This window comes from Centroberyx gerrardi, chromosome 13 (genome assembly GCF_048128805.1).
Source record: "Centroberyx gerrardi isolate f3 chromosome 13, fCenGer3.hap1.cur.20231027, whole genome shotgun sequence".
Taxonomy (NCBI): domain Eukaryota; kingdom Metazoa; phylum Chordata; class Actinopteri; order Beryciformes; family Berycidae; genus Centroberyx; species Centroberyx gerrardi.
Window position 1 is genome coordinate 16,623,319 of NC_136009.1, and position 14,096 is coordinate 16,637,414.

General features: G+C 43.1%; 2 protein-coding genes across 2 annotated transcripts; one reads left to right on the plus strand and one right to left on the minus strand.

The window, feature by feature from the left end:
• Nucleotides 1-3,652: 3,652 nt before the first annotated feature.
• glula (glutamate-ammonia ligase (glutamine synthase) a) lies at nucleotides 3,653-6,933 on the minus strand. Its single transcript, XM_071925060.2, has 7 exons — nucleotides 6,782-6,933; nucleotides 5,934-6,121; nucleotides 5,626-5,787; nucleotides 5,375-5,521; nucleotides 5,148-5,275; nucleotides 4,841-5,040; nucleotides 3,653-4,725 (listed from the first exon to the last, which is right to left on the minus strand). Exons 2-7 carry the CDS (start codon nucleotides 6,097-6,099, stop codon nucleotides 4,413-4,415), a joined length of 1,116 nt encoding a protein of 371 aa, XP_071781161.1. The 5' UTR covers nucleotides 6,100-6,121; nucleotides 6,782-6,933; the 3' UTR covers nucleotides 3,653-4,412.
• Nucleotides 6,934-7,939: 1,006 nt separating this feature from the next.
• Nucleotides 7,940-14,096, plus strand: rgsl1 (regulator of G protein signaling like 1). The gene is made up of 18 exons (XM_071925079.2): nucleotides 7,940-7,973; nucleotides 8,076-8,158; nucleotides 8,261-8,335; nucleotides 8,455-8,584; nucleotides 8,878-8,979; nucleotides 9,095-9,259; nucleotides 9,365-10,446; nucleotides 10,608-10,670; nucleotides 10,775-11,003; nucleotides 11,092-11,211; nucleotides 11,373-11,442; nucleotides 11,542-11,732; nucleotides 11,911-12,028; nucleotides 12,412-12,496; nucleotides 12,655-12,784; nucleotides 12,903-13,059; nucleotides 13,594-13,732; nucleotides 13,968-14,096. The coding sequence occupies exons 1-18, from the start codon at nucleotides 7,940-7,942 to the stop codon at nucleotides 14,094-14,096; spliced, it is 3,102 nt and encodes a 1,033-aa protein (XP_071781180.2).

Consider the following 14,096-nt stretch of genomic DNA (forward strand, 5'->3'; position numbering starts at 1 on the left):
TATAAGCCAAAATAAATCTGTTTGGAAATCACTTTGGCTTATAAATAAGTCAGGTGTTTGTGGTTTATGCCAGCATGTATTCTTATCAGTGAAAGCAGGCAGTAAACATGTTTCAGAGACTGAATCATTATGTCTTATCAGTGTTGTCCCTTTTACAACACCCTTTACTACCCCACTGCACTGCAAAATGCAAGACACTTGCAGCTGTTCTGGCGATATTGTGTGCTGTCTGCAAGAAACAAAGGCAGCCTCTCTCAGTCTGTACTGCAGCAGCACAGTCAAAACTGTGTCACTGTGTCATACATAATGCTGCGACCAATCACGGTGCAGGTAAGCATGAGTGGCTGTAGAGGATCTAGCATCAGTCCAATCACCCCAGACTGCTCAACCAATCAGGAGGCTTCTAGTCAAGGTATAGCCTCAGCCTGTGTGTAAACAGTCAGCCGTGTGAATGTGTGGCTGCGCTTTGGATGTAAACATGTAGCCTTGTTATTCTCTGCCTCTGTGGGTGTGGGTGTGTTAGCATATGTGTTTCCGAGAGCTAATGTGAGCATGTGCGCCAGCTTTCCCCTTTATAGAAACACGTGAGTGTGAATATTGTGTTTGTGACTGTGTGTGTGTGTGTGGGAGGGGGTGTGCAAGAAAGGTCATTGCTCCTCTCACAACACAAAACAAGATTCAGGTGTTGGTCAAAACACAGGCACGTAGAGAGCAAAATTATTGTCACTGAGGATGTTTAAAAAATTCAAAACTCTACTTCAAATACCCTAAAATTCATCCTGTTTTCTGGGTTTTTTCCTCTAATAGGATTATGGGAACTCCTTGCCAAGATATAAGCCTTGAGACAACTTTTGTCCTCCTCTGACACTTCCTCCTCATCTCCTGCATTTTCTTATGCAGTCGTTTGTGCATATCAATGTGCTATTCCTATCTAAACTGCTTCACAAATTTCACCCTTTTCTCATCTTTTCTATAATATGGCATTAATGCAGAGTTCCCTTCTTCTGTTGTACATTGTACAGAACGAGAGCCAGTACTGGTTTGAACTGGTATAATGTGAGTTACACAACTACAGAGCCTGAGCGAGGCGTGCACTGGATGGCAAAGCCCCGACGTTCCTGAATGATGGATGCTTCATGCACATGCTGTTTTTTGTTGCTCTTGCACATGCTGTTTTTACAATTAAATTACACAAATGTCAGTCATTATTCTGTTTTGACAATATGAACATGTAAAATGGTGGGGAGGATTTGAATTGACTGATTTCATAGTGTGAGTGCATGGCTAACCGACTAACATCTTAAAGCTGTGTTTTAGCCAGGGGGCTATTGTGCAGCTCCATTTATAAGACCTGATTTCATGTTTTTTCCCTCCTTACATAACATGGATGTGTCCCCCCCCCCTCACTGTTCTCCCACTCTATACAAGAACCACCTCGGTCGAGCCTGTACATTCCGGTGGTTGTCATAGCAACAGAGCAGCATCCCTCCCCGTCCTTTGTCCAGTGTCTATCCCATCATATGAGATTCCCAGGCAGACGGTTATTTGGATTCTGCATGCAAGTTTCAGTCCTACAATGAATCGGGAGAAGAAATGGTCTAGATACTGAATAAATGTCATTAGATACCTTTTATGGATCGTGGCGATGTAGTAAACAGAGTCCCTGCCTCCTCTCTTTTGTTATAAACACATCTTGAACACTCAAGATGTGTAATAGATCCTCACCATATAGGTATCAAATATCAACAGCAGAAACCTAGATAGAGGGATTGATTGAGATTAAATGGAACTGACCTAATTCCGATTGCTCCTTTTGCTATTTAAAAAAGGGTGGGCAGAGTAGGAAGGGGTTTAAAGTCCTAATTTGCATCACATCCACTGGCATTGCAGCACACCGTGGGCCAATGTTTTCCCCTGGAATTGTTTGTAGCAGTAGAGGTCGGGGTTGTTTTGGTTGTTTTGGTTGTTTTGGTTTGGATCCATGTTTTGGTCTCAGCTTTGGCTCTAGTACCAGTTGCAGTGCTAAAGTCCATGTGTCTAATTTTGCATTTTCTGTAGCAGTTGTTATTATTTTCTTGCTGCTGTATGAATGTAGGGAGACACTGCTGTAAACCTACAAACCAAGAGCATTTAGGACAGGACAGAAAACCCTCATTGTAATTATTTGCTTGCCAATTATTTTCCTTCATTCCACATGCAGCAAAACATTAAGAGAATTCTCACTTCATGAAAACATTTGTGAAGTTGTTTTGTCACCAATTCTGCATTTTCTGCCCTCAATTTTTAACTTGGAAATCCAAAGCAAACACTCAGGCACAAGGTACAAAACTAAGTTTAGGGGAGGGGGTATTTTTAGATTTGGGCAAACCCTAACAAGGCAAAGTTAGAGCACATGTCTTGGCTTTATGCCAGCCAACATCCACTGAAACAGGAGAGAACCTGCCCTCCACATTATGATTGGCTAACTTGATCCTCACAAAGCCAATCAGGGTGCGAAGTAACTTTTGTTGTGAAGGCAGCTGGGATGTAGGTAAAAGGTCTCACAGCAAACTCGAAGCCCTTCTCCATAAGGCACGGGACACCAAAAGTAAATATTTATGTCCAGTGAAATGTAGATGTACTGCGCTTCTTATTAAGTGTGGTTGAAATGTCTCTCTGTTCCCTTAGAAGGCAAACAAACAACTCTTTCGCAATGGCCATGTCTGTTAAAATCTGTTAGGATAATGGATAACTAGGATAATGCTGAATTGGCACATTTGGTTCGGAAGAGGCTGCAAAGCTCAGTTACACACACACAATATAGATAAACTGGAGTATAAGGGGATCTTTAAAGTAGCATTTTTAAAGTTGCCATTTGCCTGTTATTGGAGGGGAGGCCTTGCTTTGCTTCAGTGTGTTTGTGTGTGACACGGCACTTCCTGTAATCTCACCCACAGGCTAGTGCAGTAAAGGAGCATAGCGGCAATCTCGTGAGTGCACCGTGTGCAGTCTGCTCTCTAATGACTCTGTCACCTCGTGCCAAGACGTCTGCAACACCGAGACATCAGGTTGCGGAGGCTCCACCCTTACTGTTCAGACTAGTTAATTTCTCTGTGGGCACGTTAGGTATTCCCATGTGACAGTTAAAATGCTATGTAACAGCATTTACCAATCAAAGCTTGCTGATCTGCAGTTTCAGGCTGGATACCGGCCTCAACGGTTTCAGTCACAGGAGCCAACGTGAGAATTTAATGTTCTATTGATGGATTTAATTATGATGCTAACAAGCCAGCTGAGATAGATTAGTGTACTTGTGACCTGCTGCTTCCCACGGTCACCTCACACTACTCTGCTGCCAGTTGCATAAAGATAGACCTAGTCTTAGACTTAAATGTGACTTAAGTCAAACTTGCTATAGACACTTATATTTACATGTTCCTACTACTTCTTGATTGTTGTAGATCTGTTGTTTCTGTCTTTAAAGACTCTTCTTCTGGCTCTCAACTGGAGAATCTAAGACCAGTCTAAGGCTTAGACTAGTCTTAACTAGCTTTATGCAACGGGCCAGGCTTCCTTTCAGATACACCAAGTTGTGAAATGGAGTGAAAAAGTGCCAGGGTTGAATGTTTGTGTGTTTACTAAATTAAAAGTAAAGAACCATAAACAAGTCATGTTGTGGTAAAAATAAAAGTTTTAAATGTTTCAATAAAAAACACCAGGTTCAGTAAACTGATGTTTTACCAAAACAGGTGCATTACAATATAGCAGTTGACAAAAGGATAAAACTCCTTCATGAGTTGTACAGGAACTCTACAAATGGCATATGGACAGATCACCACATTTAGACAACAAAAGTCTGGGTACAGACATCTACAGAGTGTACCATACAACGTGACTCAGTGTGTCAAAATCTGAAGACATTAAAACGTTGCCATTTAAAAAACAGACACTTCTTAATCAAAGAATTAGTAACATTGAAGACTGAAATAGTTGAAAGGCAGGTCAACACATATTAACAGTACACAAACTAGTCAGAGATTTATTAAGAAGTTACACATGCGGTCCAGCTTTAGCAGCTCTACTCTTCAGTGTCCATGTGCTTTAGTTAATTTTAGTCATCAGACGAAGGGAAGGGTATATCATGAAATGGGCTTTAAAAACAATGTTACAAAAGCCAATCCCTTCTAAACATGAGGGGAAAGACAGACCCTGCCATTACCATGTATGCAACTACCAAGGATACGACCGCCTTGTCATGGTTAAGTTGACCAGCCAACTTTAAGCTATTTTAAAAATGCAGGTTAAAATCAGTTCAGTGAGAAGAGAAGAAAAAAAGAAAAGAAAAAAAAATACAGTACTAGTTTTGACTTTCAGCCATTTAAAGAAAAAAAGGAAAGGAGGGCAGTGGGAACTCAGTCCAGAGAGATGCGGCTCTAATAATCCGTTGGTTCATCTCCCTCCTCGCTGAGCAAACAGGTGCGGATCAGGGCCTCGGTCACAGCGTAGGGGTCGCAGTTGGCAGATGGGCGGCGGTCCTCAAAGTAGCCCTTCTTCTCCTGGCCGACGTTACGAGGAATGCGGATGCTGGCACCGCGGTTGGCCACGCCCGCGGAGAACTCGTGGATGTTGGAGGTTTCGTGGTGGCCGGTGAGACGGCGGGCGTTGTCCAGCCCCCCCTTGGGGTCGTAGGCACGAATGTGGTAGTGGTGCCTCTTCCCAAGCTTCTCAATGGACTCCTCAATGGCTCTGAAGGGAGAAATTATAGCATTAGCACATGGAACATTTGAATTATTAAATTTTGTGTAATAACAAAGCTACATTAGCAAAGTTGCCAACCGAATGCCATAAGTTTGAAACTCACTTTAATCCACCATCTTCCCTCATCTCTTTCGTGCTGAAGTTTGTGTGGCAGCCGGCACCGTTCCAGTTACCAGGGATTGGCTTGGGGTCAAATGAGGCAACCACTCCAAAGTCCTCACAGACACGGTGCAGGATGAAGCGGGCCACCCAGAGATGGTCACCCATGTTGATGCCCTCACAAGGTCCGACCTGAAACTCCCACTGAACACAAAACCAAGGTTTAAGTCCACAGTCGAGTTGGATCTCTAAATGTTAAAAGCCACAAAAACATATGTACAGGCCAAAACATTCATCTGGTATTTAATTACCTGAGCAGGCATCACTTCTGCATTTGTGCCACAAATCTGCACTCCAGCATACAGGCAGGCTCTGTAATGGGCCTCCACTACATCTCTGCCATAGGCTTTGTCTGCTCCCACTCCACAGTAGTATGGACCTGTAAATAAGGAGTCATTAAACAAACTGTCCAGAATTTGATCTAAAACGTTCCCATGCATGGATCACAACACTTATTTGTACTTTACTAGCTCCTTGCCTTGTGGTCCAGGGAAGCCATTAGATGGCCAGCCGAAAGGGTGTCCGTCTGTGCCGAGGATGGTGTACTCCTGCTCCATGCCAAACCACGGCTGCTGATCCTCCACCATCTCCATGATCTTCTTGCATGTGATTCGCAGGTTGGTTTCTGTATGGAGGAATTTTTCAGATTAGACAAAAACCCAAGATTCATAGCTTTTAATTATTTATTTTTTTTGAAAATTTCAGACAGCTTCAGAGCTTCCGTGTTACCTGCAGGCTTGTGGTTGTACTTCAGCACTTCACACAGGACCAGCTTGTTGGGGTCTTTACGGAATGGATCACGAAACATTGCAGAAGGTATCAGATACATGTCACTGTTGGACCCCTCTGACTGGTAGGTGCTGGAACCATCGAAGTTCCACTCAGGCAGATCTACAGATGGAGGAAGACTGCCATTAATCTTACACATCCCATTTGGGCATCATCTTTAGCGATATGTTAGAACATGTCTTAGAAAGCATTCAGGAAGGAGGGAGAAGTAAAGGGGATTACAAAACCGTTAGTTTAAGGATGCTTACCCTCGATGCTTTTGGGCTCAGAATCCAGCGTCCTGGTTTTGCACCGGAGCCCCTCTCCGGTTCCGTCGATCCAAATATACATGGCTTGCACCTTCTCCCCCTGAGGCAGCTCCATGTACTGCTGTTTAACAGCTTTACTCAAAGTGGCGCTGGCGGACGTGGCCATCTTATTTCCTACTATAACACACCTGGGGACGAGAAGAGAGCAGGTATGAGCTCGCGCTGTATCCGGCCACAACGAGGCACATGCTGCGTAACCCGGTGCGTGGTGGAAACGGCATCATTGTTCCGTCTTCCAGAAGGAAAGATGCTATGCAGTGAGGTTATATATCGTACTTGAGCTTCTTTTCTCTCCATTTTGGAAACAAAACAAAAAGAAGCCACCCTCCACCACCCATACATCCCGCGATAAGCCTAAATTTAGATAAAGTATCATAAAGGCTGGCTTCTGTGTGGACCACAATATGCAAGCCAGCCCAATTTCCCCGACAAAGAAGCAATATGTGAGACAACTTCCATGATGCGTCTCTATCCGGTTGCGAATCCACCCGTTGTAGCCATGGTTACAATTTACTAGAGTGAGGCAATATTACATCATAGGCTTCCTCGTTGGAAACCGGCGCCTAATACTGAAGCCCTCGTGCTCAGGACTACACACAAATACATGCTGAAACGGACTTAACACGTTTTCCAAGCCATTGAAGCAAAACATGTCAAAGTAAAGTAATTGTTAATTGTGTAAAGTATATACAATGAAAAGTCTGTTACAATAAACGCGGAAGCAGGATGTCACCATTATTACTACAGGCTGTAGGCTATAAGAAGGAAAGAAAAGAAAAACAAATTACCTGGAATAACGAGAAAATCGAAATAAAAACTAAAGGACTGGCAGGTCCAGTGTCTTGTTGTATGATGTCTCGATAGTAGCTCTCTCATTCTCCGGTACCACGACTCCGGGTCCAGGCAAATTTATAACGGCAGGAACTGGGACGTCGCGTCTTTGATTGGCCAGAGGAAACCCCGTGTATTTACTCCAAGGTGATTGAAGGCACATGCAGCTCGATCATTGGACGGGCAGAAAGCTGAGGCGCGACGCCCTCTAGCCGAAACAGCGCCGCGTGTCGTTTAGCGTGACTCCTATACATCCTCAACCTTCCGTGTCAAAATGTAATGAACAATTACAGCTCTATCATATTGTACGATGGATACAGTAGAGTTGTTACTAACGAGGCTGTGATGGAGGCTCATTTGTTCACTTTTTGATCATTTTGTCTCATTGCAGAATAAAGACACATCCATGCGGAACACACACACATTACCTACTCAGCACAAACTCGAGAGGTAGGCTATAGTTAGCAGAACGCCACCATGTGGTAGAAGTAAGTCAGTAGGGTGCACTGGTTTTAGTGGGGCAGGTTATGTAATTCTACCAAGAAAATCAGGTTTTGCATAGGATGACCACGCGAGCAATATGTCTTAAATTCATCCATGCAGATGTTATAATCATTGCCACCATGGAAACAACGAATAGCAATGCAGATTTTCGGTGTATAGCAGGGCCTCCCGGTTTTGTTTTCTTTTGGTGAAAAAGATTTTTGTTGTTTGTTTTGCGTTTTTCAAAACAGAAAACAGTAAGCTGCAAACAGTCAAACGTGTGGGTAGAAGGAGGGGTGTGACAATATGGGGCAACATACATTGTGCAGTCAAATATTGCACGGGGATACTGGGTTATTTATAACATGATCAAAACACTTAATTGCTCTAATATAACTGCCTTATTGACTTTGTTTTATTTAGCTTTTACGTTATTTAATGACATGCAGAGAAAAGGGCATTCTATTTTCACTCCACAGTTTTAAAACACTGAGAACTAAAGTATTAATTAAGTCACAATGAGCATCCAAGTCAACAAGTGGCAACATTTTGGTTGATGTTTGAAAATCGCTCTTAACTGATGGTCCCATAGCATCATGTATTAGGCTCACTGTCCATTAAAATGTTGAGATATGAGTTACATCCCTGAGATGGCTCCCAGATTAGGTGAGTGCATCCGTTTTATCAGGCAGATTTACACCCTTGGTGTCTGAAATGCCTTTTATTCATCTGGAAAACAACCTGTTTATTTGTTATTTATATCCTTAGGAGGAAAATGTAATAAAACGCTGGCAGACTTTTTCGCAGATGATGTGTTTGTGGATTTCTTCAACACCTTCATGAATTTACCTGTATGTGTTCATTCAAAATAACAACCTATTCTGTTGACATGAATTATTTAGTATCTCTTTTTATTTGTGTTCTCTGTAACAGTCCTAAATTCACTATCCTAGGTGTTTGGACAGACGCCCCTTTATGTGCAGTCGGAAAACAGGTGGTATCTGTGTCCTGAAATTCCAGGGGGCAAGGTAATCATGATTTCAATTTGTGACATATCACTAGCTACTTATTTCTTTTGTTTTGTTTTGCTCAAAACAAACAAGACATGGAGACTCAAATGCTTACTGGTCTACCACTTTTCATATAGTCTGCAAGTGAAACCGGGTTTTATCAGTGGATGAGATACCATCGCTTCCTGTACTTCAAACAAAGTGAGCTTTATAACTGTTACATCCTCTGCAAAGATTTGCTTGGGTCCCCAACGTGTCAAACAAAAGGTAAACTCTCCAATTATACACTTTCTGGATATGTAAGATACTGTACTTAATGTCACAGGTGAAATGGGTTCACAAATGTAGGCAAATGCTGCCAGTGACCATTGAAAAACAACAACACAGCCATTGGTACTGTGTATTACAAAGTAAAATGTTCTCAGTAAACATGTTTTCCCATATATCATTGGTGAAATCTTATAGCCGGTCTCTTGACGGTGTTGAGACTGTTGAGAGAGGAATGTTTTTGACCCATGCTTTTATTTTCTTCCCTTGGATATCCTTGATGGTGTGATCAGAGGTGTTGAAGTCGACTTTGGCAGACCAGTGGTTGCTCAAAAGATGTTTGGGCACTGTGCGAGGAATGAGACGCTTCTGCTCTTTTGTCAAGGGCACTAATGGTGGGTCCTTCTGTCTCTCAGATGTCGCTTTGGATCATACATTAGGCATTAGTAAAATGGCTGGATGCTATTTGGTAAAGTTATGGTTTCTCTGTATGTGTGTATGCATGTGAAGGAGAGGAGCTTGTGACATTCTGTGTGAGAGTAGACAGGCTGCTCCATATAGATTGGAGTAAGAATGTGAGCCAGAGGAACCGCTACGAGTCGCTGTTCACTGTCATCAGGACCATCCACCTCTCTGACGGCTCCAATATTATGAGAACCTGTCGCCTCACTTCAGGTACATGTGAAACAAAAGCATACATTGTTTTGTTTCTTGTTCTTGTTTGTTTTACAGTACAATGAGCTAACCACAGTCCTTATGTGCATATATTGTTTTGTTCAGGGAGGTTGGTGGAATTAGCTGGTAGCCATCCTGATGAAATGAAGGAGCAGATGTTGGCCCAGATGAGATCTAAAGCTCTAAGCAGGCTCCAGTCCTATTGGCTACCTCAGTACCTCCGTGTCTGCAAAGCAGCAGTCACCAGCCTGGATGAGTGTTCGTCCATTGCCAAAGAGTATGAAGATGTCGCCTCTGGCTTCACTCCTCAACAGACCCACAAACCTTGTGATCCATCAAGCTGGCATTTGAACTTTGAATCATCAAATGGCCAAACAGTTATCCAGACCTACTGCTCCAAAATGAGAAAGAGGGTTCTGTTCAGGTCCCATCAAAGGCCCGGTACTGGAGTAAGGGTGGGTGCTGCAGGGAAGCATGATGGACCTGGTCTGTGGAAATGGTTACCCTTTGAAGAGGAGGGGGGTAAGCGTGGGTGCAACAACATAGTGCACATCAGGAGCAGATGCAAAGAGGAAATCATTGACAGTGGCAACATCAAAGCATCCAGCGAACTAAGCGGTAATAAGAGAATGAAGAGCAACAAGGCCAAAAGAAACACTCCTTTCCTCCCACCCATTATCAAATCCAAAATCCTGCCCAGCCTGGAGGAAGACACAGAGATCACTCCTCACGTCTGCATGCAGACACCCATATGTCATTTTCCATCCATCATCACCACCAATCCCCTGCCTCCTCCTCCTCCTCATCTCAGCCCCAAACGAGCCTCTGTCCCGCCTTACGATGAACACCTCTCCCTAGGTTTGTCTGCCGATGCGCTGGCTGGTGCTCCATATGAGGACTTCTTGAGGGCCCAGGGCCAAAACACCATGCTGCACCACCTGGGACTGTGGCAGGAGCTGGACAACTTTTTGAACCTGCTTCTTAAGACAGAGGACGGCCCTTCCAAAGCTCTGCGGCAGGTTCTGGCCAAGAAGATAGTTACAGTGTATCTTAGTGTGGTTGTTAGTCATCAGCGGCAGAAATGCACCGCCACTCTCTGTAAAGACACAACCGCCCATCTTATCAGCCTCCTGCCCTCTGGGAATGTGATGCCCTGGATTCACACTGCTAAGCAGGAACTGTGCCAGGTGAAGATTTGTAGCACAATATTACTAAACTATTAATGAACTCTGAACTATATGAAAGAGTGTTGACATGGAATTTAATTTACATTTACTTTCTTTGGCATCCATTGTGAATACATCCTTTGCTGTGCACTCTAGAGCTTTCTTTCCTTATGTCTGAACAGATTCTGGCTCCCACCTACTATGCATTTTTAGATGAAGAAGACAAATGTTTTCTCACATATCTGGTAATTAAACCTGCATTATTATGCTTGATCAGTGATACACTGAAATCTCATATTCCGTCCAAAAAACCTCCTTTATAACCTCCTGCCTTTGTTTTGCCTTTCAGTTCAGTTTGTCTGAGATGAAAGGGAAAGTCAGCTGTGGGTCTACAGCGCCACCCGATGGACCGAGAGCTCCAGAGCTGCAGGTGAAGAGGATGAGGGAGGCTGTGGCTCTGTGTCAGGCCTACTGTGGCTACACTGACGCAGGACCCCTTACCGAGGAGACCTGGGCTTTGTTACCACTGGAGGACGTGAGGAGGGGCGGTTCTGTCCACCTGTACTACAGAAAGACCAGTAAGACCGAAGTTAATTGGAATGCTTCCGTTTTCTGGAATGGTACACGGTGTTTACAGATACTAGTATTTATCCTGCATCTTTTTAGATTTGTGTGACCTTCCCTTTGCAACTCTGGCTCTGAAGTACCCTAAGGTTGCTGTAGAGGAGGTCAGTAAAACACTCCAACTGTGCAGTGCCAGATGTGGCTTGCAACAAGAAGAGCAGGGTAAGACAAGTCTGCCGATCACAGACGTAATTCACACATCTTATCTGGGGGAAAATTTGGTGATATATGTTACAGTGTCTCCAAAATGTAGCGTGACGTGTTTACCATGAAGAATAGCTTTTTGACATTAACATGGCATTCTCCTCGTAATGATTCACCAGTGGTTAAGACTCCAGAAGAAACTCAGAAGGAGAAAAAATTTTTTGTTCCACAGTCATCTATGAGACCAAGGTACGTCCATTAGAGCGTATTTGCCTCCCAAGTTGCTGTCATGTCACTGAATGGACTGTAATGAAAGCCAAGTTTGAGATGTATGTGGTTTCATAACAGGAATTTCAAGGATGTCTTGAAGAACACTACCAGCCAGGACTATTTTGCAAGTTACCTGAGGCAGTTCAATGCCCACAGAGCTATGAAATTCTACCAGGTGGTGGAAAAGCTACGCAATGTGAACAATATCGGCCGCCAGTGGGCCAAGATCAACAACATTGTAAATCGGTTCTTCAAACACAGAGATGCTGGTGAAGTCACCGTTTTATCACTGCTTGGGCATTTTCATATGTACACTCTATCTTAATGCTATAGAGTGTTTTGGGTAAATATTCCAGATAAATGTGATTTATAGTATATATTTAATGTTGTACATTTTGCAATGACTCTGATTTTATTGATTCTATTTCTCTGATTCTATTTATGTAGTGGAGTGCCTCCAGTGCAATGCCCCTATCATATCCAAGATCCCCAAAATGACTCATGTTACCGCAGATGTGCTCTATTCTGCCCAGGAGATGGTCGCCAAATCTCTGGAGATCAGTTGGTAAGATGGTTAGGATTATGTGGTGCTGGTATCCCTCTGTTGGCATCATACTAGATACTAAACACTTCTGATAATCTGCTTTACAGTGTTGTCTCTGTATTGACTTGTGGTTTGGATTAATTTAAACTTGCATCTTTTGACATTGTCCTCAGGGTCTAGGATAGTATGTCATAGATTTTACCCATAAAGCATAGTATTTCCTAACAGATGTTTTACAAGATTGCTTCAAAGCATAAGTGTAACATTCACAGATGTTCCTTTGTTAGGCTGTCTTTCTGGACTTTTTGTGCTCAGGAAAAGAGAAAGCTATGCACATTCAATACTTTATAATCATTCACAAGGTTTGGCAATGAATTGTACAAATACCTGTTGTGGGTCTATAGGTTCTCAAGGTATCAGGACACTTTCCCGGTGAATGATGAAGTCGCACACCCACTTAAACGACTTGTCGTTCTCAACGAAAAACTGGTGAGTTGTCACCACTTACTTACTGTCACATTTGCCTCGGGCAGCATGCAAGCTGCTTCGCCAATCTGTTGTGAATTTTCTGTGAGCTGGGACCTAATGCTCAGAGACGCGAACTCTCTAGTAACCAAAAGGGATATGACTCTCTGTCTTCCATACAGAAACATGCATGGGGCGTCCTCACCGGTTTCATCAGAAGTGTCTGTATGTTCCGTAAGGCCATAAGGAATTCAGACACAAAGAGAAAATTTGAGGCCTACCTCAAAAACCACTGGACTCATTTCTCCACAAGTATGTTGATGTTTAAGTAATATGTATTGTCTTGTTTGCATTCTGAAGCAGGCGTTGCCATAATAGTTCTATTGGCACCATTCACATGTGCTAATAGAAGTGGGTTTCCTTGAATCAGGATACATCCCGACGCCTGAGAACAAGCAGATGGAAGTTGTTGGCTTGTATGCAGATGATGGCAACTTCTCCCACTTGAAAAGACGTGTGGTCAACAACAAAGCGATAACAGTTGACTTCCTAGTCAATGACCTCTCCTTCTATCTGGAAACAGAGAGGTGCGGCCATGCCTAAGCTGATCAGTGTGATTTTCTTTCATGAATTTTCACAAAAGGTTCTCAACGTGGGGTCCGGGGACCACCAGGGGTCCTTGAGGGGCTTCCAGGGGATCCCCAACAAATTGATGAATTGTTAAACTTCACCATTATTTAATTTACAAGAAGTTAACACAATTAGAAAATGTAGAAGAATGACTGTTTTCGTCATATTTTCACTGTTATCTCTCTACCTACAATACAGATAGTCATGGAATTCTGGACAAAATCATATCTAACAATAAAGATATTCTCAGATTTGGGTCTGAGAGACAAAATGTCATCAAATGGGAGTCCATGGCTCTAATGTGGACTAAATTAGGGGTCCTTGTTATGACAAAGGTTGAGAATCACTGATTTAGGGGATCCCTGGATTCAGCCTCTATTAATATCATTGCCCCTCTTGTTGATGATATCACCTCACTTGTGCCAAGTTTGAAGACAATGTGCCGCAATAGTAAGACAATAACTTGGCATCTGTGTGCTGTGGCTGGTTAGTTACAGGAACGTGGCAGACTCAGACAACACCATGGCATCAGCGGGACTGTTTGTTGAGAATAACCAGGTGTTGCTTCATCAGAAAGCTGAGATGATCATCAATCTCTTCTTCAATTCCGAAATGGCTCCCCAACTCCGGGTAATGTAATTTTGCTGTGCTCAAGGCGTTTCAACCAGTATATGTCAATGCAGAGTGTAGACTTGCTGATACAGTCGGAATCTGATGTAACTGTTGATACGAGCCTTATCAGTCAGTCTGATACGACACACTCATGTCATGATAGAATTGACGTGGATTAAAAGACTTTTCCCAGGTTTACATTTTATGAATTTTGTCCTCACCTCCCCATATCTTTTTGATCATCCCAATACAGATAAACATATCAAAGCGCACCAGTGAATCCATCAGACAGTCTTTCTCAGTGGGCAAAGTGGATGGAGGACTCTTCTCTGATGCCGTGGTCGCTGTGTTTCCCAATCTCATCTATTGCTGGAAAAGGTGA

Excerpts from the sequence above, each read along its gene's own strand:
- glula (XM_071925060.2), bottom strand. The coding sequence starts at position 6,099 with ATGGCCACGTCCGCCAGCGCCACTTTGAGTAAAGCTGTTAAACAGCAG. Across the intron at positions 5,788-5,933 it reads TGAGCCCAAAAGCATCGAGG|ATCTGCCTGAGTGGAACTTC; the intron begins GTAAGCATCCTT and ends CTCCATCTGTAG. Across the intron at positions 4,726-4,840 it reads AGGGAAGATGGTGGATTAAA|AGCCATTGAGGAGTCCATTG; the intron begins GTGAGTTTCAAA and ends TTCTCCCTTCAG.
- rgsl1 (XM_071925079.2), top strand. The coding sequence starts at position 7,940 with ATGAGTTACATCCCTGAGATGGCTCCCAGATTAG. Across the intron at positions 8,159-8,260 it reads ACACCTTCATGAATTTACCT|GTGTTTGGACAGACGCCCCT; the intron begins GTATGTGTTCAT and ends TCACTATCCTAG. Across the intron at positions 11,212-11,372 it reads CTTGCAACAAGAAGAGCAGG|TGGTTAAGACTCCAGAAGAA; the intron begins GTAAGACAAGTC and ends ATGATTCACCAG.